This window comes from Struthio camelus, chromosome 2, assembly GCF_040807025.1.
Source record: "Struthio camelus isolate bStrCam1 chromosome 2, bStrCam1.hap1, whole genome shotgun sequence".
Lineage (NCBI taxonomy): Eukaryota > Metazoa > Chordata > Aves > Struthioniformes > Struthionidae > Struthio > Struthio camelus.
In genome coordinates, this window is record NC_090943.1 from 68,573,674 (window position 1) to 68,596,048 (window position 22,375).

General features: G+C 39.4%; 1 protein-coding gene across 9 annotated transcripts in view; it reads left to right on the forward strand.

Annotated features, from left to right (window-relative positions):
- Positions 1 to 21,667, forward strand: part of FHOD3 (formin homology 2 domain containing 3) — a 414,657-nt gene extending 392,990 nt beyond the window's left edge. For 8 of the 9 annotated variants that reach the window (XM_068936172.1, XM_068936173.1, XM_068936166.1 and 5 more), the window contains 2 exons: positions 712 to 873; positions 15,703 to 21,667. In XM_068936172.1, coding sequence (XP_068792273.1) covers positions 712 to 873; positions 15,703 to 15,785 — 245 coding nt within the window. In that variant the 3' untranslated portion in view covers positions 15,786 to 21,667. Of the gene's footprint in view, positions 1 to 711; positions 874 to 1,672; positions 1,711 to 15,702 lie in introns of all 9 variants that reach the window. The other variant, XM_068936165.1, reaches the window with a different exon arrangement.
- The last annotated feature ends 708 nt before the right edge of the window (positions 21,668 to 22,375 follow it).

A 22,375-nucleotide genomic window follows, 5' to 3' on the forward strand; every position in this document is an offset into this window, starting at 1 on the left:
ACACAGAGCTCGGAGGAGTAAGGAGTGCCAGAGCCTTGGATTCAGAGACATGGCTAGCTTGTTTGTTTGTGGTTTTAACCGAAATTGCTTGTTTAGCTTTTCAGCTTGCCAACAGCTCTTGCTTTTCTACTTATAACAGAGCACATGCAGTTGTGCCAGGACAGATACAACTTTGTGATGAGAAGGTAAATTCTTCCTTGTGAAAGGGACAATGAGACATGTCAAACCACATTTTTTCCCTTGTCCTGTCCTCTCTGCAAGCCTGTAATAACAGAGGCTTGGAGATGGATCATTTCTCTCTTTTGGTACGGAGGACCTGTCTTGCAGATCTGCACCAATTTCTCTGCCATCTCTTCTAGTCCCTGTGTAATAGGAGCACAGGGAAACATGTCATGCATCACTCCAGCTGTCCCTGGCTTGTAGACAGACTCTAGCAGACTGTTGCCAGTTGTATGGTCAAGCATAGGACTCTGAGGCTGAGGAGAGAAGAAAGATTATAATTGCGTTTGAGCTCTCCAGTCTCTGCTGATGCAGCAGAGAATCTAGGGTGTTATTTTAAAATGTTCTGCATTAGGCAGTCTTCTACTTTGACCGATTTGAAGTAGCAATGACTGAACTGCCTGCTGTAATTCTACAAAAACCCAATTGCAAAACCAAAGTGATGCAAGAGACTTCTGTTTTCCCTCAATTTTGTTTGCTTGCTTTTTCCAGGCCGTGTTGGTTCATGGAACGCTGGCAATGATGATTCACCTAATGCAACGGATGATGCAGCGGACGAGATCATGGATCGCATTGTAAAGTCCGCCACCCAAGTGCCAAGCCAGCGAGCGGTGCCTAGAGAGAGGAAGCGGTCACGAGCAAACAGGAAGTCATGTGAGTTTATGGCCATTAAACTTCTCAGAATAAACATGTGCATACCTGTATGTATGTAGGTGCAGGAACTTGGCCTTTAGTATGGAGACATGCATTGCTAATACACAGTAGCTTGGGCGTGTATTTATGATTGGCATATATGCTTTTTATTATTGGTTAAACATTATTGCGTGCAATGGGTCGCTCTGTGTTCTAGAGCACTTGAAATGTCCTCAGCAGTAAGAGAAGAAAAATGTGTTATGGTGCTTCAGAGCTTCTCTGATGACAGTATTTACTTGTAACTAGAGAAGTCAAACCAGGACCTCAAAATGGAGACTGGTACTATGAACTAGTTTAAAAAACAGTAGTTGTATCTGTAGCTGAATTTATTCATAAAGCAAATAGTAGCTTGAGAGGTTTTCACCTTTTAAAATCTTTCTCTATTGTGCTGTACGCCCTCCTTTTGCAGCCCTGAAAACAAAATGTTTGTTTATTCTAGTGCTGTTTGGCTGCAAAGTGGTTATAAACTAGGTTAACTTCCCCTGGGAAGACAAGGTAGCCCATGTATAAGACAGTCTTCCAATGGTGCGGTACGGCCACAGGACTGAGCTCGGGCACCTGAGTATGAGCAATCTGATTTTGCAGTTCAGTAAGTACAGTGTTTAAGAGGTGGTGGTCTTTCTAGTTTTTTTTCCCCTATGTGCAAGGATTACTGCAATCCCTATGGCAAAAATAAGTACCTGAAGAACATAAAGATTATGATGTTTAATGTCATTCAGCATATGTGGCTTTTTGACTACCTTTCCATCCATCTTTTTAGCATTTCTGGGAAGTTAGGACAAAGAGGAGACAACAACAGTGAGTGCAAAATCACACAGACGTTCTTTTGTTGTGAAATTGTTCTAATAATAGTTGGTGATCAAAAGCATTTGGTATAAGCAGTAATTGATCGCTATAAGCTGGCGTGTGCTGAAAGCGTATTCACTTTCCTCAACATGCTAAGAAAGAAACTTCTGCATGTGGCAAGAGTACAAGCAAAGTGGGCATACTGTTTAGATGAGCCAGACTTTCAGCAAAGAAAATGAGCTGACGCTGGATTGTCCGTCTCACTTTCCATCATGCACTGTGCTGTATCTCTTTGCGACGTCACCTTCTGCTGCTACCCACTTCCCCACACAGTTGTGGTGCTCCGCACATGTGCTGACTGTCCTAGTTGGCTTGTGCATATCAAACAAAGCTCCTGTATGTTTGCCTATTTCTGTGGTTTACCCCATGCTGAACTATTCCTCTGTTAGCAGCACTGTCCCCACGCACACACACCGAAAAGCCATATTTCTGCTCTTTACCAGGTATCTTTTTCCCAGGGAAGCACTTGCTGCAGCAAAAGAGGATGACGATAATAAAAATACTATATATTTTTCTATGAAGCTGGCTTTCATACAAATTTAGTGAAGACATTAACAGGGATTAGGGATTCAGTAAATGTTTAGGCTGGGACTGATTTCCACTGTAATTAATCATGATAGAATCCAGCTCTTTTGCTTGTTTGTTCTTCAAAATCTGGACGAGACTCTTAAGTGGATTAAAAGGCAGTTTCAAAACAAACATAAAGTTCAGTAGTTTAGCGTCCCTTTCAGCTGACGTGTGCTGAAAGAAAGTGTGAAAGGAGAATATCTTAACTAAACTGTTTTGCTGTGATAGTAGACATACCTGGATGATGAATAAATGAGGTAGTTTAGCTTTAAAATACACTCAGCTGGGCTGATAATATGGCACCTGAATGTGTTCCAGGAAAGGAGCAGAGAGCAGCTCCTGTTAGTGTCCTGTTAGTGTAAGTTAGATTAGGAGAAAATCTTCCTAGTAGAAATATAACATAGGTCCTGCATGAACATATTATAAAGTAGATCTTAGGCACACTTGAATGATTTAGTTTAGCAGACTATATGATATCTATTATCTGCTGAGCAAAGAGGCCTGGTTGATTTGATTCACGAGGTTCAATCTTCAGGTTCCCATACATGTCTTTTGGCTTTTGCTTGACTTTGGCATTCAGACTATTTGTGAACACCAAAGTAAAACTCAGTTAAAAGAAACAATTTTCCCCGCGTGTTGTGTTGCATATGTCTGATTGCTGTTAACACAGAACTGAAAATCATGAGGCTCACTTAATATTTAGCAAAGTTTTCAGTGAACCTGCACTGAGTTCTGTATTTTAGCAAAATCAGAAACCCAAAAGATTTATATTCATTTACACTGTAAATATTTCCTGTGGTTCAGGTGCAAGGTTCTCATGGGAGAGGCATTTGACAGGGAAATACAGAAAAAGTTGAAGTAAAAGCAAGTGATACTCATCTATAATTAGGAGTAGAATAGAAACAGGAAAAGGTTCAGTTACATTTAAGAAATAGTTTTAATGGGAAAATGAGGTATTTTGACAAGTTCAGTTGAACCACTTTACCTTTTGCAATTGTTGAGCAGTGCAACTGTAGGTGGTAGGCAGAGAGCTTGGTTAGATATTAATGATGTGGAAGAGTCTGAGATCTCAAAGCAGTCAGCAGAAGCATAACATGTGAGGCGGAACAAGGCAGTGAGGTGTCCAAGAACAGAGGGAAACGTCTGCATCTGTTGGTATAGCCGTGGAAAATACAAAGGGTCACTGATAAATCCGGATACGACTGAAGGTGACTGAGAACTAGTAGGAAGGAATTTGTTCAGCAGGAGCTGAAATGACTATAGCAAGTTAAGGCACATGGTAGGCACACGAAGTCTGAGTGCCTGTGATGATCTGCAATGAGAGAATTGTGTTTTGTGCTGGGCCTTTACACACTGAAGGTTTTTAAAGACAAAATTAGATGCATAGAAGTACAATAACAACTGGAAGTCATTGCCTCATCATGGGCGTTCAGTGACCTGCGCACCAGGCACACTAGGCTGCTGTTATATATGAGAAAAGAACGTTGCAGTTGTACTGTTTCATTAGAAGCCTCATCAGAAAGCCACAAGATTGAACCAGCCACAGAAACTGAAGTGCTCTGTCACCCCTCGTGGTGGTCTTTCACAGACAGCTTCAAGGCAAGTTGCCATGGGAAGCTTGTGCTGTTTTTTTCTCTGAGGTCTTTATTCTATGTATGAACAACAGACTCTAGCCTCTAGGGATATTGGTTCAGCATATTTTAAAAGCATAAAATACAAATCGGGGTTGAAAATATGCTGTTTCCATTCTTGAAGACTGAGGGCAGCCTTTTGTCAGAAAGGTTGTTATAACACTACGAGGATCTATTCAACTTAGCAAAAAATTAAAAAATAGCATAATCAGAATTGTCTGGTTCTCCCATAAGGTTAGGATGACCTTCACAAATTATGCCATAACAAACAATGAGTGCAAAGGAAAATTGAAATAAGGAAATTTTAAGAATCACAGTATTTGATAGTCCGCATTCCAATGAATACAATAGCTAAAGTTAATTTTAGCAGCTTATGGAACATTGTTACTGACTATGCACCACTGGATTTGGGGGAGTAAAAATGTAAATTTCTGTGTGATACACCACTGATTCCAGAAAACAAGAGTCAAGACAGGAAGTTATTTAACAGAAAGAGAACTGAATTTTAAAAAGTAAAGAGAAGGTGGATAACCAGAGTTTGCTGTGAAGGTGACAAGAAGTGAGATAACAGAAGAAATTATTAAAAAAACAAAAACGAAAAGAGAGACTGGTTAGAAAATCCTGTTAGTAAATGAGACTTTCATACCACAATGAACCAGCCTGTGGCAACTGCTTTTATCTGAAAAAGCAGTAGCATCCATAGGATAAAAACTTTACGTAAGTACATTTTAATTTTAAAAAATCCTCAGTGAAAGACAAATAGGAAATTAATGCCATTTTCCTTCTTGTTGTGGCTATTTGTTTAAAACATCCATCTCCTAACATATAACCATTCTCAGGACTAGGTTCTTATGCAGTTGCCATCTCTGTGTTGGTCCCATTGAAATGAGTGGGTCTGTGTCAGGAGTATGATACTGCTTCCATGCCTGAGGGTCACAAAAATCACTCTCCAGTTTAGTTAATCATGTATCATCATGATACAGAAGGTATGTGCACTAATTCTGGCATAGATAGAGCAGTACTTGGAAATATTGAGCCAAACAAGGCTGATTTCTGACCCCTGTGAATGACCTTGAGGTGGCTCAGAAAATGAGTTGCAAGAGAAAGTCTTCAGGTTTCATTACCTTGCTCAAATATTGATTAGAGCCACAGGATAGCAAAACCAGACCATCTCACTGGCAGTCAGCTCAAGGGAAGGAGGACTACACTTGAACCTTCTCATATCTTCCTCCTTCATTACAAACTGTTAGCATCAGCAGCCTTCGTACTTGGAACTGCATTTCTTGGCTCCCTAAAAGTCCAGGTAGCTGTCAACGAGTGGGGAATCCCGACATGCTCTTGCCAACAAATTGCTTCAGAGAACTGCGCCAAGCAAATAGGTCTTTAAAGATGATTTGACTATACAGCGTTGTTTCCCCTTGGACCTTGAGCTGACCCTTGAGCTGGGTCTGAATGGTATAACGTAATGTAGGACCCAGGTGTGACTCTCATAGTCGATGGCAAGTAGCACGTATTCCAGTGGCCGTTGTGCTGGATTCTGCCGGAGGCACTGAATGAGGAAGCAGCATAGCAAGAGGCTCTTGTTTTATCTCAGAGCATTTATCTGTGTGTGTGCTCTTAAAATTAAAATCTGCTGCAGATTTCAGTTAGAGAAATGGATTTGGAGCAGATAATAATTGACTAGGAATTTAATCCAATATTGGAATGAGAGGACTTGATCCAAATTAGTTTTGATGTTCAAAAAAAAAGAGACAGGAGAGGATGATAAGGCCCTGTTCTTTTATTAAGTTTTGGAAGCAGATGCTAGCTTAATACTATACCCTGTGTCTGACCTTTCTGAGATATGGAAACGTCTCATAAGGATTCATTTATTTATTTGTGTAATGTCTTGTGGGGAGTAGGAAATTCTTATTGTCCTAATTTTGCAGAAATTAATCTGAGACACAAATCAAGTAATCTGTCAGGCTCCTACAAGTGGACCGTGGAGGAGACAGGAACTGAATCAAGAGTATCTGAATCCTAGACAAGTAAGCTCAGGGTGATTGAGCTAAACTTAACTACAGAACATCCCAGGTCAGATATTCATACTAAACTCCACCTTGGGTAGAAGTGAAATAGGAGTTAGCAAGCACACTGTCAAAAGGTGCCAAAATGCGGGAGAGAACGCTGCCAGAGGACCAGGCCCGGAGACAAGTTTTGAAAACACATGCACTGCTACTTTGGAAACATATTTGTAAACACAACATTGGATCCATGATTATTTGAATCCAGAGGTGTGTGATTTTTGTTTGGAATTCATAGGGTGCTCCAGTTAACTTTTTTCTTTTCTTTGTTTTTTTCATTATTTTTCATTTTCATGTCTCTCCACTTACTTTTTTCTGGCTATGAAAAGATACAGAATTGCCAAAATACCAGGAGGGAGACTGTTCTCCTGGTATTTATAGCCTGACTAAAAGCAGGAGTTAATGGAAATTATGCATTAAAAAAATAAAAACCTGACACAAGAAGCAAGTCTGCATAAAATGCTTTAAAGGCGAGCAACTTTATGTAGAATTTGCAACCAATTGTTTAGGATTTGAGTAACTGGCTTCTATCAGGAGTTAGAGGAGGGGGCAGAATAATCTAGTTAGTGATGCATATTTTGCACAAAATCTTCCCGATTAGAAAAAGTAAATGTATCACAGATGGTATTCCGTATCAAAGGCTGTTTATCCTCACACAAAGTCCTGAGTCTTCAGATCGTCAATATCTAGGTAATTAAAATCTAATTATTGAGCGGAAAATAAATCGTGAGATAAAGCAGTTAAAACACTGGCATCTGGGAGGTTGTCTTCAATAGATGCCAAGACTCCTCGTACCTTTTTGATGCCTTTTAAGGCATGTAAGGCATTGTTTCATGCACAGGATGGTAAGATCATGGCAAAAATGACAGAAATACCTTCATAGTCTGCAATAAATAAATAAATACATACATAAATAATAAATACAAATAATAATAAGCTACATTTATTATTCATTCATTTATTTTCAGAGTAAGTCCTGGAAATTGAGATAACTGATCAGGTTGAGGCCTATGTAGTCCTGTATCTCCTCTCTGCTGGAGACCATGTATCAACAGCTGTAGGGGAAAGAACAGTAGACAGAGGTCAAATAATTTAACCAGCCTGTAGGTCTCACCTTGATTTTTAATTTAGTGTTAAATCAGTGTATTTATTTTGAGCATGAGACTGAATAGCTGTTTCTGGGTTTTTTTTTTTGTCAATTACAATTGACTATATATATAATTGTAATTGATGGTATTATTGCTTTTCCTAAATATGTAAGTATGAATGTGCCGCTTCTTTATGCTTTGCAGTGTGTAGTTGATTTATTTTTATAGCTTTGTTTTAAAATAACTGTAATCTTAACGAATTAAGATGAAGGTAGACGTTCTGTTTTTAACTGATCAAAAAAAGTACACTACCTATGTATTTGCTTGACCGTCTCCATGAGTATGCCCTTTTCAAGGTGCATCCTTTAACTTTTGGGATCTCAAGTTTTGTTCAAGAATGTTCTCCTGGTCTTAGCACCATGCAAGTGGAATAATCATCCTTCTGTGCAATTCTGCATTATGTATTCTTCAAACAAGAGAGTTTTTGAAAGCCTAGTTTAAAAGCCTAGTAAAAAAGTTACCTGTAAAGAGGCTTAAATTCATTTTCCAGTCACTATTTCAGAGGAATCTGTATCCTTTCTGTAATAAACTTTATTTTGATGCAGACTATTTGTTTTTAGGCACATGTCCTCAGACTTTGCTTGAAACAGCTTTATCTATCTTATGAAAGAAAAACCAGATATAAAAGTAACCTACTTTGCACCATCACAATTTGCATACATTCCTTGACTTTGCACTGCATTTCATTACGGGTATTGAGAGATACTGTGGAATCTAGTATTGTTCAAAATTAAGCAGCTCTTTTTTTATAAAAAAAAATAAAAGGAATGTGAAAAGTCATTGTGTTGACTGAGGAAGGCACAATTAAATACACAATTTTATAAAAATCACATATCTTTTATCCCTGTTTATTTCGGTTTACAGAGAAAAAGCAGAGAGATGTTGAGCACTACATTCACATGCCCAGGTGTGTTATATTATAAACACAGGCACAGAAGACATCATGCAGGGACAGGGAGAAAACTGCTGCTGTAGTGAGTTGTCCTTAGTGACTTTAGAGTGGCTGCCACTGCATGTGATTAAATGCTTGCCCAGGCGTGCTGCTCTGTGGAGGCAGAGGTAGCCACTGGTCAGACTTCAGTCTTAGCAAAGAGTACACACTGGTAGTACATAAAGCCTATAGCCCTTTTTTGATTTGTTTCTTTAATTACCTCATAATACATCCCGGCAGGATCCCACAACGTAACCAGACCACTGCCATGTCCTCGTGCCATGTCTCCTCCAGGTGGAAGTGGTCCCACCTGGAAGTTCTTCTCCAGTGGAAGAATCAAAAAGAGGGAATGCGCTGCAACTTCCCATAGGCTTCTTGACAAAGGCTTTCACCTTTGCTCGAATTTCCCTGGCCGTTTCTTAGCCAAATGGCGCTTTCCTTATTACGAGAAAGAACAAGCTGAAGGCAAACTGGCAAGAGATGAGCAGATGGTAAGAAGTAGGAGGTACAAGTATATGTAGGAAATGAAGTCTTGCCAGGTCAGAGAAGATTGGTGTTGACATTTTCTACAGAAATACTTTCGTTGTGATTAACACTTTTGCTACTTTTTCAACTGTAGTTCCGTAGAAAAAGCTGATTTTGAATCGTTAGTTTTCTTCTTCCAAGAGATACAAATAGCTGATTTCATTGTTGCCGCTTTGCCATTTGCTCTTTCCATGAATTCATTCACATTACTCTCTGTTTGCTTTTTAGCTGCCATATTTTAAAGGTATGTTTCAAGGCTTTGAATTCTTGGCACAGGATTCATTCCCAAAATTGCGATATATAGCACTTCAAGTACTAAAATATAATGTATAGGTTGCACACTGTTACCCTTAAATTGGTAGAATATGTATTTGGTTTGGTTTTCTTCCCTATTAAAATGGCTTTCAAGTTTACCCCAGGTCAGCAGCAATGCTCCTTATTTATATCATTCTTCCTTCCTCAAAGATGATTTTTTCTAGCATCTGAGTAAGAAATCAGCAGCAGCAAGTTACTGGCTGACTAGATCACACTGTTGTTACAGAAAGTACTTCATTTGAGAACCAGAAAAGATAAGGAAGTACAAGGTTGCTTTACAAGTTGCCTTACAAAAGAAGTGCAATAACAAAAGTGGCCTCATATGCAGCTTTCCAGAAGAGCATAGCAAAACCGCTGTTGCCAGAGAGAGCCCTCTGCTGCCCTGAAGTTGTTTAACATAAGGATTTATGAGGGCAGGAATTTTGCCTATGTTTAAATGTGAGTGTCAAATGGATTTGGAGGGAAGTCTCTGTTAGGAGATGAAAAAACAGGTTCACATAAAGCTGCTCTGAGTTTTATTTTGCCGCAGCCGTACAACATGAAAGAGAACCTTACTTTTTCAAACAATTGACATCAAACATTTAAATCTACGTGGCTCTCTCTAGGTAGCATAATACCAACCGATTCGCACGCTCACAAGATTCTGCTTTGATCACGGTTGTTTTTAATCTGATCGTCTCGTAGACATGATTCCTTTTAATGTTTTATTTCCCAACGTGAATTGCTAATGGAGATAATTAATTTGCATTCCACAGCCTTTGTGTTCAAAGATGGTCACATTTCACTGCCAAGTCCCTCTTGAACAGACAGTTCTGCATTTATAAGCTGGAGCTATCCCCTTACTGAAAGTCTAATACCTAATAATACATCACTTTACAATAGACTTTAAGTCACTTTAAAACTTCAAATGGAATTTAGAGGCTGTGTGCCCAACACTTGTGTTAGATGGCTTACTTTCTGTATCCCATTTCCTGCCTTTTTTGTCCTTCTGCGCATTGTCAAAGCGCAGTCTAATCTTGCAAATAGTATGAAGTGTAGCACTTTCATTTAGACTGAATTGTTAGTAAGCTGTATGCTCCCAATGCTTTGCCTATTAATAGTGGAGTCACTTCTGATTGATGAAGTTAAGTGGGAGAAGTGATGAAAGGGATAGCAGCAGAATTGCTTTTAGTAGTAGCTTTTTACAGTGGCTTCCACAGAGGTCCTGAAAGTGAGAGGATTTTTGTCATAGAAGGTTTTCAAGGGAGGAAAGATTTCTTTCTTTGCTTTACCGTTGACACTTTCCAGAGGACGATAAGCGAAATGCATAAAGCTATAAGGATGTAGCTGCAAACATTTGATTGAACTTCAACAGTTTCAACTACATGTTGAATATTGCTTTAAAAACAGTATCTTCTTCATGTAGCCCAGGTTCTCTAAAGCAATATGTTTGTTGTTCCCTAAAACACAACCCACTTGAAGATGAAAAACAAGTTGAGTTTTTCTTACAAAAAGCCACTTTGTCCTTTTCCACTGCTAGCTTCCTCTTTACGTCTCAGAAGGTCATGCGTTACACCAGGAGATGGTTGAACAATACAGTTGTTTGTTGGGAGAGACTGTGCCGGCCATAGGATGCTACTGGGACTGGAAGCAAAGCTGCAGGGCAATAATACCTTGGTTTCTCGAGTTTTCTACATGGCTGACCTGCCCAGAGAACACTTTACAGTTGACTGTACTTTTTCAGAGTGGTACTTGTTAAAATCCAAAAATTCACGCACAAATCCCCTTAAGAAAAGCTCTGCACATACTGCTTTTGACAATTTAGGCTTACTCATGCTAGCCAACGATATGAGCATACTTGAGAGTAAGTACTGCTTACTGCAAGATTACAGATAGTGATGTAAAAAAATTCACAAATGCAGAAGAAGATTAAAAGGAATAAATAAGAGTATCTAGGTTAAGCTTTTATATTGCAGATTGCCATTGCTGGACTCATTGTGTAAAATCCAAGACGATATATTAAATGTACATATATCAGAAAATAGACTGAGTGTATGAGCTGTGTGTGGAAGGGTAGCAAATGGGATGATGGAGCTCACCAGTGTTGCCTCATATAATCTGATTTTCCTGCTGTCCTTTCTATGTAACTTACAGCCACTTACAGTTTTCTTCATTTCAAATCAGCAACTAGTAACTGCGTTACCTTTGCAGCTGGGCCCTGAAGAAAGTCCTGTGGGCGCCACATCCTTTTACAGTAAGAATGATATGAAATTCTGTGACTTCTCCAGCAGCAGAATGGTCATACCTATGCATTTCAAATGATATGTCCACAGAAATGCTGTAGACACATATGCCAAAAGCCATTGCAAATGCAAGAATAAATGGCACCAGCTGGGCTTTTCTTTACTGCCCCTTACTTAAGGACAGAAAAAAAAAAAAAAAGTAGGGGGAGGGGAAATCAGGGATGCTGTTTGCCCTTTAAAAATCTACTAACCCCTATTTAAATTAGTTATATTCTTTGACAAAGCTATGCTTAGGGCAGTTCCTCCTTTTTGAAAAAACCGTAGTTCTGCAAGGGCTATGTATCTATGTAGTTTTTTGACCCAACAGACATGGTCAAATTCATTAAGTTCATCATAAGCATGCTGCATTCTGCCAGGATATCAAATAAAATTCTTGATTTCCTGATGAGCAAATAACCTCATACCCTCTGACCCCCTAAATACGACATGTGGTTTCTTGATTATGGGATTGCAGCAGGCCTTGCTTGTGACAAGAATAAAAATTATTTCTCTCTATCTTATGTTTCTTTAGCAAATGTTTTAAAAATTGCTTAAAGAACCTAAAAGGTCATTTGAAAGCCTTATTTTTATTGTCACTGCCTCTAAAATACATTCCATAACTCAGTTTAATGTGATCTGCAGCAGGCCAAGAGTTTTACAAGCCAAGATATTATGTCTAGTCCAGTTAGAGACACGACAGAGTTCAGTGAAGAGAGGAGAGTATAGACCTAGTTTGAGAAACCTAATTTTTCAAGGCCTATAAAACATGGAAGGAAAATGTCTCTTTGCATTCAGTTTTGATGACTGAAATCATTCATAACCTCTTGTAATGTAAAGGAACTCAGTGCATTATGAGGATACAGAAAAAAGTCTGAGGACATCTGTTTAACACCATATCAAGACAAGATTCGCCCACGTCCCAGTGCAGTCCCCGCTCCTGTAGAGAAACTCAGCTTTCTCCTGGCCTCCTCATCCCCACGCCAGTGCAGAGAGTACAACGGGGCAGGAACTTGCTCTTGTGGTACTACTGAAAAAGTTGCATCCTTCAGCTGTGTCTTCTGATGTTAGTAATCTGCACATATTATATCTAATTTTCATATAGAGAGATCCTTTATCAGGCCACTTTCACTTACCTAAGTACAAAATAGTGCACACTACAAGTGTATTCAGCTGTGCAAGACTGGCCTTTTGCATATTAGGGGCAAGAATTCACTCATTTCAGTCTGGACCATAATCCTGTCAGCTGTGATCCCTCAGGTTGTCTGTTGATGGTGGACAGCTTTGTACTTTGCAGTATTTGGCCCCACATGCTTAGTTTATACAAGTCAGCAGCTGACTGTGTTTATGGGAACCTTTCTGTCACTGAAAAGATTCTTTATGTCTTTGCTTTTTATTAACCATCTTCTCAACAGTCACGTTGCAACTGCCAAAGTCTTACATTGTTTGGATCTGTTTCCTCGTAACTGCTGACCTTAAAAGCTCAAGTCACTGAGATGTCTTAAATTCAACTCATCTTTCTTTGTGTTTTAGGAGAGACCTGAGATAACAATCTGAGATACCTGAGATAATAGAACAATCACACTGAGAGGTTGCAAAAGAGACCATTTTGCTTATTTACAACTGCATGTGTCCCAGGAATTAAATATCTGAAGGGAGGGTGTAAAAAGGACAGGCCAAACTCTTTGCAGCTGTGCCCAGTGACAGGACAAGAGGCAATGGGCACAAACTGAAACACAGGCAGTTCCATTTGAACATAAGGAAAAACTTTTTTACCAAGCAGGTGACTGAGCAGTGGAACAGGTTACCCAGAGAGGTGGAGGAGTCTCCATCCTTGGAGATATTCGAAAGCTATCTGAACACAGTCCTGGACAATATGCTCTAGGTGACCCTGCTTGAGCAGAGGGGTTGAACTAGGTGATCTCCAGAGGTCCCTTCCAACCTCAACCATTTTATGAGTTACTGTGGCATAAATAAGATCAAATTTTGTGTGTTCTATTTTATACAGTGTGTGACCACTATTAGCAGAGTACCTCAGTTCCTATTAAATATTTGCAAATAGAAATAACGATTGCTTGTTCTCTCATTCCTCCTGTCTTACCATGTGGTATGGAAAATAGCTTTGTTTTACAAAGGTTGTTGTGGTCTGAGTGAAATGGGTACATATGCGTGAGAGCAATCATGAATACATTTAATTCGGCGCTTCTACAGAGCAATCTAAACTGCAGAAATTTGTTCTAGCTTGTTTTCTAGTTCATTTTTAGAGGTTCTGTACTCTAGGGAGTTATCCTGTGCAAGTTCAGTCTCTTGTACTCATATATTTTTTCTTATGATTGACAGTTTCATTACTGCAACAATATAGCTGTTCCAGATAATTCATGTCCACAGAAGAGGAATAATCTCTTAGGGAGCAAGGTCCAATCCCCCTTTGAGTTTGGCAGCAGAGATTTTGGACTGGTCTCTAATTAGTTCTGAAAATCAATGTGTATTAGTCCATGTTAACACCGCTCTGTTGGCAAAGCCAAGCTAGTTATGATACCTGCTTGGCTGCGTGTTACAGAGAGTGTAGAAAGGAACTCATGTTCAGGAGAGCAGCAGCGCTGGCAGCTCAGAAGGTGATCCACTCAGGGAAGCCTTCGCTTCTGATGAGACAGGAACGTTTCTGCTGCAGCTTTCTTGCTTGCGTTCTTTCATCCCTGATATAGTTCATTTTGATACAGAAGTAAATAGCGTGTGATTCACCGAGGCTATAAAACCCTAAGGTGTTTCATAAGTCACGGCTGGAAATGGATGTTTGTCACTGTGGATATTTGGACATCAAATTTGGGGAGTCAAAAAGCATACAAAAGTTAAGGACTGACTTAAAACTCTGTATTGGGTGTTGTGCATCATGGAAGAGAGACTAAGGCATGCATTGAAGTATTTCCCTCTTCCAGTAGCGCTTTTTTAGTCTTTCTTAATGTTACTTTACCATTTGCATTTGGTGTTGTGCTGCTTTAAGCTAAGCACTGTTAAACTTGGTAGATGTTGCTGATCATGACTGTATGAAAAAGTGGGGAGAGCTGCATATCATAAAAGGCAGCCAAGCAGGTGCCTAGTGGTGTTTAATAAATTATGCAAATACTATGGGAGGGTGGAGCGAGCCTTGAAGAAACACCTTCAACTAAGGGTTTGACAGAGGAGGAACAATTACGTGTGTGGCACTCCTGGTTCACTTAATTATCCTCAGTAATTCATGAAAGTAGCTTGACTGCTAAACATAGATGACATTCATCCTACCTGCATGGTGCAGAATGTTCAAATCCCCCATACTTTTCCTTTCTCTTATCTCCTTTTTTTCCATGCCAATCCATTCGCTCCTCTCACTGCTGCTAGACCCTTTAATGTGACCACCTAGTTTCAGTTGCACAGAGTAAATCTCTTAATAAGCTGGAGATCCTAATTATACAACGTGAGAGCAATGCAAGAAGTCTTTAACCACTTTTGTAAACAGTTTCTCTAGGGTATACTTTAGATTTCTTCATTGTTTGGGGCTCTGAATTTATTTTGTTCTACATAAGACATGATTTACACTTTGCATGCAGCATAAACTTGTAAATGCCAATGTTGTACTGAGGGGATAACAAAAATGTAGAGTGAACAGACACTTTGGGTTTCTCCATTTGCACCTTGAACCAAAGTGCATTCACCTGAAAACCATGGTGACAGAAAAACTAGGAAGGCAGTGATGCTTAGTGTGTTTAGTCGCATAGTCCCTTGTGTCTGAAAACAAAAGGCAAACAAAAATTTTAAAAGTTTTATGTCACAGCTGGGGTTCAGGCAACTTTGTAGCAAAATAAGAAACAATATTTTGACCTAGTTTATCATTTAAATTCAGCTAAAATGCTGCAGACTGGTAATGACAAAGATGATGCAGATGCAGGTAGGACAGGGGAATTGCAGAAGAAAGGGCAGCAAGTATGAGGGCATTATTTGTAAGGACTGGAACTGACAACAAAGTTGTCACATTTTAATCTTTTTTTGGTTTTTTTACACCTTGTAGAAGGGCCTCATAGGATTTAATAGGGATAAATTCAATAGAGCCCTATAAAGATCCAATAGGTCTTTTAAAAATTCTTTATGAAACTGTACAAAATAATAGGGTAGATAATTCTGTCTATGGACTGAGAACCAACTGACACAATTTTAGAGAGCAAATTTTCTTAAAATGCTGTGGTATTTTTCCTTAGAAGTTTTTGTTGACTGAATGTCAAATGACAAATGTTTTTATGCCATAGTTTTTTGGAGTTGCTGGGTACTTGATGTTCCCAATGATTTGGCGTAGGGCATTACTCAGTATTTCTGAATTTGAGGCCCTGAGTACATAGCAACTTTTGGTTTGATTCAGCTTGCATGTTAGAGTTTGTTTTTCAGCTGAAAGCCTTGTGTAATTATTATTTCTAATTGTTTGGGTCTTTGTTTTTGTTTTTTTTTTTTGGCCTGCCTTGGGATTTTATGACCATACAGTAAGAAGGACGCTAAAGAGTGGACTGACACCGGAAGAAGCCAAAGCACTGGGCCTGATCAGCACCTCTGAGATGCAGGTTTGATGTCCCGGAGGTGGCGATGAGAAGAGCCGTCATCTGTACCACTCAGGCTGACAGTCATTCGGTGCGGCGTTGTCCTGCCAGCCTCGTCTGCTGCTCCCAATGTCCCGTCCTCTGTTAGTTCATTTTTAATAAGAAACAAAAAGAGAAAACCCACAACCAGGGCAGAAGAAGGGTGTGTCACAGCTAGGCACTACATCTGACAGTAACGAAGAAAGCGTTTGGGTGCTCGTAGGTGAAAGCTTATGGCTTCTTCTCTCACGATGTGTTGATGTGGGTACGAGGGAGCTCTCTCTGAGTTATCTTTCATTGTGAGCTGTGTTTATTATGTTGGCTTTCCTTGTGCCCTGTTTTAGTCATTGTTAAAGTATGGCATTTTGTCAATGCAAGGAACAGTCCTTAAAGAGGCAGAATAATTCCTGTTGCAACTACCCCAATCTTTGTGAAGTAGATTAATTAAGCAAAAGTGCACAGTCTGGGCAACCCTCTTTTTTTTTTTTTTTTTTCAAATTTTGCCACCAAAGAATGTAAAAATGTATGTGTACCTTTGTATATGTACAGAATGAATGTGTGGATACGTGCACGTGTATCTATACGCGTATAGTTGTGGTGTGAAATCATGTTCTGCTGAAGTTAATGGGACAGTGATTTTCACCCAGGGGCCTTAGCGTTCCACCTGGACAGGAAGACAAAATGTCTTTTGGTAGGAACTCAGTGTTAGTCAATGGAGTTCAGCCTGTGGGGCAGCAGATGGCCTGCAATACAAGTGAAAAGTTTAGGATCCTGAGTTCGTGTGTATTAATGCACACTCATACTGTACATAGCACCACGCACACAGAGAGAGGACACAGAGTGCCTCCCTCTTGTTGAGCTCTGGGTATGCTGTGCATTTGTGCAGTTTCAAAGAAATCTATGCCAACAATTTACACACTAGATAAATACATTCAGATGTTAAGATCAAGAAGTTTTGTTCACTTGCCTATGCCCTTCATGCTGCTTTTCTCTGCTGCAAGATAACGTGGTGGTGATTTTATTTCAGTTTTTTTTTTTTTTAATTTGATCTGAATATGAAACAGCCCTGCTAAAAGCCTGCTGTGTTTTGCTGTTCTGTACTCTTTTTTGTGATTATCCTTGATGTAAGGAGAGAGAGTACCACAGTGAACACGCCAATATGTTTGCCCTTATCTCATTGTTTTATAAGTAACTTTTATAACCGTCTTCAGCATGTATTTGAAGAACCTTTGCTCAACTTATTTGCCTTTAAGTGGAGGACATTCACATCCGTGGAGGTGAATCGAACACAGTCATCCTATCCAATGCTGAAGCATTTGAAGAAAACTGCAAAGTAACAGTAATGTAAAAGGGAACTTTCTGAACCAAAGCCTGTATGTGACCGATTGATTGATTGACAAGATGCCATTGCCTTAGCCTCTAAGACTAAGTGTATGGCTGCATAGCAGTCATAGCTGAGGCTTCCTTCAGACTTGTTAACAGGGGAACCGCAGCAGTTTAGTCATGGCAACATAGGGTTCAATTTTAGCTGCAAAATACACGTGAAAAATAGGGGTAATTAGTCTATTCTGGACTCCTAATGTCATAGCTGTGTTGCTTCTGGCAGCCAAGCGAGGTCAGGTATGTCCACAAGTTATCCTTGTTACTCTGCTCCCCTTACGGACAGGATAATCTTTGAAGATTGTTCAGGATAGCGGCACCAAACAGGATAAACCTTTGAAACCTTGGTCATCCATTACATGACATTGAACACAGCATCCAAGAGATTAGAAAACCAGGTAGCTGGCAACACTGCAATGAGATACGTGGTGAAAAATTTTATCTATGCTATCTCCCCTCCTGATCGTAACATTTCATTCTATGTACCATTGCCTTGGATCTTCAAATGTCAAGTCTGTAGGGTAAAAAGTCACTATAATGAATACAGGTTCTTCAAAGAGGGCATCGAGTTGATGTGTTTTTCCCCTCAGTTTGTTAAAAAGACGATTTTATAAGCAGATAGAAGGCGATAGTTGTGTAATTAATGAAAAGTATTGTGCATTTGAAAGCTATGAAAACAGAAAGCTGGTCAGGAAACCGAAAGAAGTGGCACATAATTAATCTCACTGTAAAATAAACAAAACCTAATAGCACCTGGATTTTAAAGTGAATCTTTATGTGCTGCTCACCTCTATGAACTTTTAAAATCTTTTTTAGGGATGCTTAGAACAAAGAGATGAAGGTAATGGGGGTTTGTGGAGGTCCTGAGGTCTGAAACAAGAGGAAGAGACCCGAATGTAATGGCTATGTTGAACTGTTATACCTGTGTGATAAAAGTGATAAAAGAAGCCCAAATGCAACAAAATGCATTTACATTGACAGAGGTCCAATATTTGATTGGAGGGAGAAAATTATGTATGTTTTTAAAGTTGTATATTTTCATTTAAATATGCTGAATGTGAAAAGTAGTTTGCTGTTGGTGACCGCTTGCTAACAGGAAACAAGTGCGTTTCGTTTAGACATAATACATCACCTGTGTCTGAATGTCAGCCCTTACGGTATGGAAGTAACATATTTGGTAAATTATTAATTGTTGGACTTATGTATTTTGCAGGAATTGGGCAGAAATTGTACAAAACTTTATAAAACATACACTTTATTTTGCAGGAAATTAAATATGGAGAAGGGGATTAGAATAAATTCAGGAGAGGAAAAAAAAAAAAAAAAAGCAGATTCCATTCAGATTCCCTGGCTGCAAGCGTATTACGCCTGAAACATATTTTTCCTTGTCCATAATTCCACCATATGTGTTTTTCTGTGTTTTTGCCTAAGCTTTTGCTCTACACCTGTAAAATTGGTATTAATTTTCCTGAAGGATAAGTTGGTCTTGTTTATGCAGTAGTATACAGTACAATCAATTCCAATGTCCCCAATGTTTACTGCAGCAAGATGGCCCAAAACAGTAAGAATGCAATAGCTACAGAAAAGATTTCTATTTCAGTTCATAATAAAAAGGGCTGATGATCCAATATGCCAATATTTAAGGCAGCATTATGTCCTTCTGAGTCTGCCAGAATGTCCTGACTGTGGAGATAATTTTGTTCCCCTTTATCTAAGCAGTAGATTCCAGGTGAAGTGGAGGAGTTGGTTATATTTGCATACATTTGTTTGTCTACTCATGTTGTAAGCTTCAGAGTTTTGAGTTGCTGCCTGCCTCTTCTTCATCAAAAGATCTCATCGTAAGTGTAGGTTGTTCTAAAATGTGTGCGATAAAGATTGTTTTTGTGACAGATATGAGAGTCTTGGAAACATGATGTAGTGACAAACGTTCCCATTTCTCTTTTAGGGTTCTGCTACTATGGCTATTTTTAAATGCATACAGCCATAATAACTACCTCTCTTATCTTTTTCACAGTACCAGTCAGCTGCAAATGTAGTCCCCAGAGTTTCTCCAGCAAGGTCTCAGAGTCACTGCTGGTGTTCATTTTAGCACCCATCTGCTGCCAATAACTTGTCTGTCTATCCATCATCATAAAACCTTCCCGATTTGGATGTTGAGGTAAACTTTAGCATATGAAATGGCCACCAAAGGGAAGCTATCCTAATTTCCTTTCCTCTCCTTTGGTCTAAAAGGAGACTGCACATACTTTGTATTCCCTTATTCCCAGCTGAGGGATAAGTTTCAGTAGCAGTTATGGGGCTGGGGCGAAGAAATACCCCCAAGGAATGCTGTGTGCCACAATCCAGAATGAAAGATCCCCTCACAAAAATTAAATTCATCACTCTTCACCTTTTAGTAAGCCCAGGCACCAGACTTATGGATTCCAGATGTTTTATAGCCTGCTGGCTGCTACGTGTGACCCTTCTGTTTGATATATCCTTATCCATAACCCCAAATCAGCAAAAAAGATGTTTTAATGAGGGTCTTTCTTGCTCTGATTAGTATTTGAAACATCATCAAAAGCAGTTTTCAAAATAAGTTTCTTTTTCTCTGTAACCCTCCTTTATTGTAAATCTTAGTACTAATTGACTCTGTCAGCAAAAAAGGCAATCAGGTATGCAAGTGGACAAGACTTTGGTTTTCTCTTTATAAAAAGTCACACGTGAATATCTGGATACGAGTTGATGCCCCAATTTAACAGAAATTCAGAGTCAGAGTCTTGGTCTGACTGGTCAGATCTCCCTCAAGGTACTTGGTGCATGGCAGGACCGAGCCTTCAATCCCCAGGGTGCTGTGCTGTGACCATACCCGGGAGGATGAGGCACAAGTCAGGAATGCAGCAAATGCAGCCGATGGAAATGGCGCGCTGCCAGCGTAGTTCCAGGAAACAGCTCTTTTGTTGGGTGTCCGCTTTACACTGACATGGCCTGTCGTGTAACAAAAACAAGTGTCTTTATCCAAAATCCTTCAGAACCAATTGGACTCATGATGCTCGTCTGCATTCAGATGCGTATGTGTATATGCTTCGTGGTTCTACAATGCCTTGATTTTAATGGGATGACCTGGGGTAAAGATGGTAGCTTACCAGTTTCACATCCCTCATCCTCCTATTACAACTTATATGCAGACGTACACTTTGCCTACCTTTAACTAAAGGATGTGCAAGCTTGCAGAGTCAGACAGAGCCACAAGCACCATTCCTGTCTCTCTTTTTCACTTATGTTGTGTGTGCATATGTAGGCATAGCACTTGACCCTGTGCAGTATTGAGATGGCTCTGGTTTTCCACATCTGGATACCAGAAACAGCATCTAAGGACTATGTCTGCTGATGTTTCTCTGCAGGAAAAACTGCCAGGTACTCGCAGGCTCTGAAGAAAAAAAAAAAAGAAAATAAAACTGGATCATTGTCATATGAGAAAATGTTTGATTATTGGACACTGTTGAAAATGATTTGCAAATACTTGAACACTATGTAAGGCCTACCTTTTTTTTTTTTTTTGTTTGGGGCAGCAACTGGCTAAATTGGCATTTCAGATGCAATATCAAGAGGTTTTTGGCAAGCAATTTAATAGTTGCATAGCAAGTAATTCAAGGAGTTTTGGAGATGTTTTATAGTTTTATGTTTACGCAAAAAATATTTCTAATTAGTCCATTTCACATTGAGTGGCAGATAGAGATATATTTTGTTTAATCACTATCTAACACAGAGGCTTCTTTGAAAGAAAAAGTTTATGTGTAGCATTGGGTGCATTTCTCCTTTTTAAAGACTGTCTTTGCGCGTATAGTGTCCTTTTTTGTGAGCTGGGAATTGTAAAAAAATGTAAAGTAGAAAAGGACGTGTTTCTTAGACGAAGGAGAAATACTGTAAAATTGTGTAAATGTCACTACTCATGTTTTTTTGTGTTACGTGTAGCATAGTGTAAAATAGGCTTTCCAGCAGTGTTATTCTGTGAATTGTAATTTAAAAAACAAGCCATGCATGGTCAGAGATATTACCTACAGGTCCTTTTGTTTGGTTGAGTTTTTATTTTTGTTGTTTTCTCATCTTAGGTAAATTTGTTTTATGTTAAATTTAATTGTCCATGAAACTGCAGTTTTGTTTCTCAGTTTTATTTGATAAAGAACTTGAATTACTGTTTAAGGTTTTACTACACAGAAAGCTCACCTACAATTTGTATCCATCCTTCAGAAGCTTTGTCACGTTAAGTGTAAACCAGGGGGATTTGCTTTTTAATGCAGCCCTCCTCTGCCTCTTCTCCCCACGCTCTGCTCACTTGACTATGTGGAAAGATGCATTCACGTTTTTGTTTTTGTTTTTTTTTCTGTGCCATGCGAGGTCAACACGGGAAACTGGCCGCAGACCTGTGTCCAAAATTTCTTGATATAAGTAGTTAAAAGCTCACCTCTACAGCATTATGTAAACACATCTTGCAATAAAGCTTTATAAAGTGCTGACTGTGCTGGGTGCTGTTTTTGTTGATGAAGCCAATTGCGGGAGCTTTGGTGAGAAATGGTGGGAAGGGGGTTAATGGGTTGCTTTTTTCATATCCTCTGCGTACCTGTGAAGCCGATCTGTGGACAACAAAACAGCTACCATTAAACCACCTCGGTGGTCTGGCTATAAAAAGCTGATCTTTTACCCCTTGTTTCACAGTTCAAACCTAATTCATAATCCTGAGGGAAGTAAATGAAAATGTGTCTCTGGTTATCAAAGATTTTAGTAATCCAGCCCTACAAATCCTCACTAAACATAAAGGGTTACTGCTTGCTGCCAATGGCTTGGAGTTGCTTTCTGTCTTGAAAATACTCTCTGTGCACAGAACATTACCTAAAGGGATGAGATTTATAAAAGCAAACATAAATGCAATGAATGACTACCTATGTGCAGGGGAGCATTTCAGATGATGACCTTTGCATAAATAAATGAAATACTTGCCATGGCTGCCAGTGTTTCGTAACTGTAAAGGTGGCCAGTAAGAGGAGACGGGCCTTTTAAATTGACTGAAATACGTTTCATGCATCACTGTGGTATTTAATTTTCTGGCGGCCACCTATGAGTGTGCCTGGGCAGGCAGCGTTTTTGCAGTTTTCCCCATTTGCAGCTGTCTGATTTGTCCTGTTTTGCCATTTCTCGACACTTTGGAGAGGCCAAGGTGACCA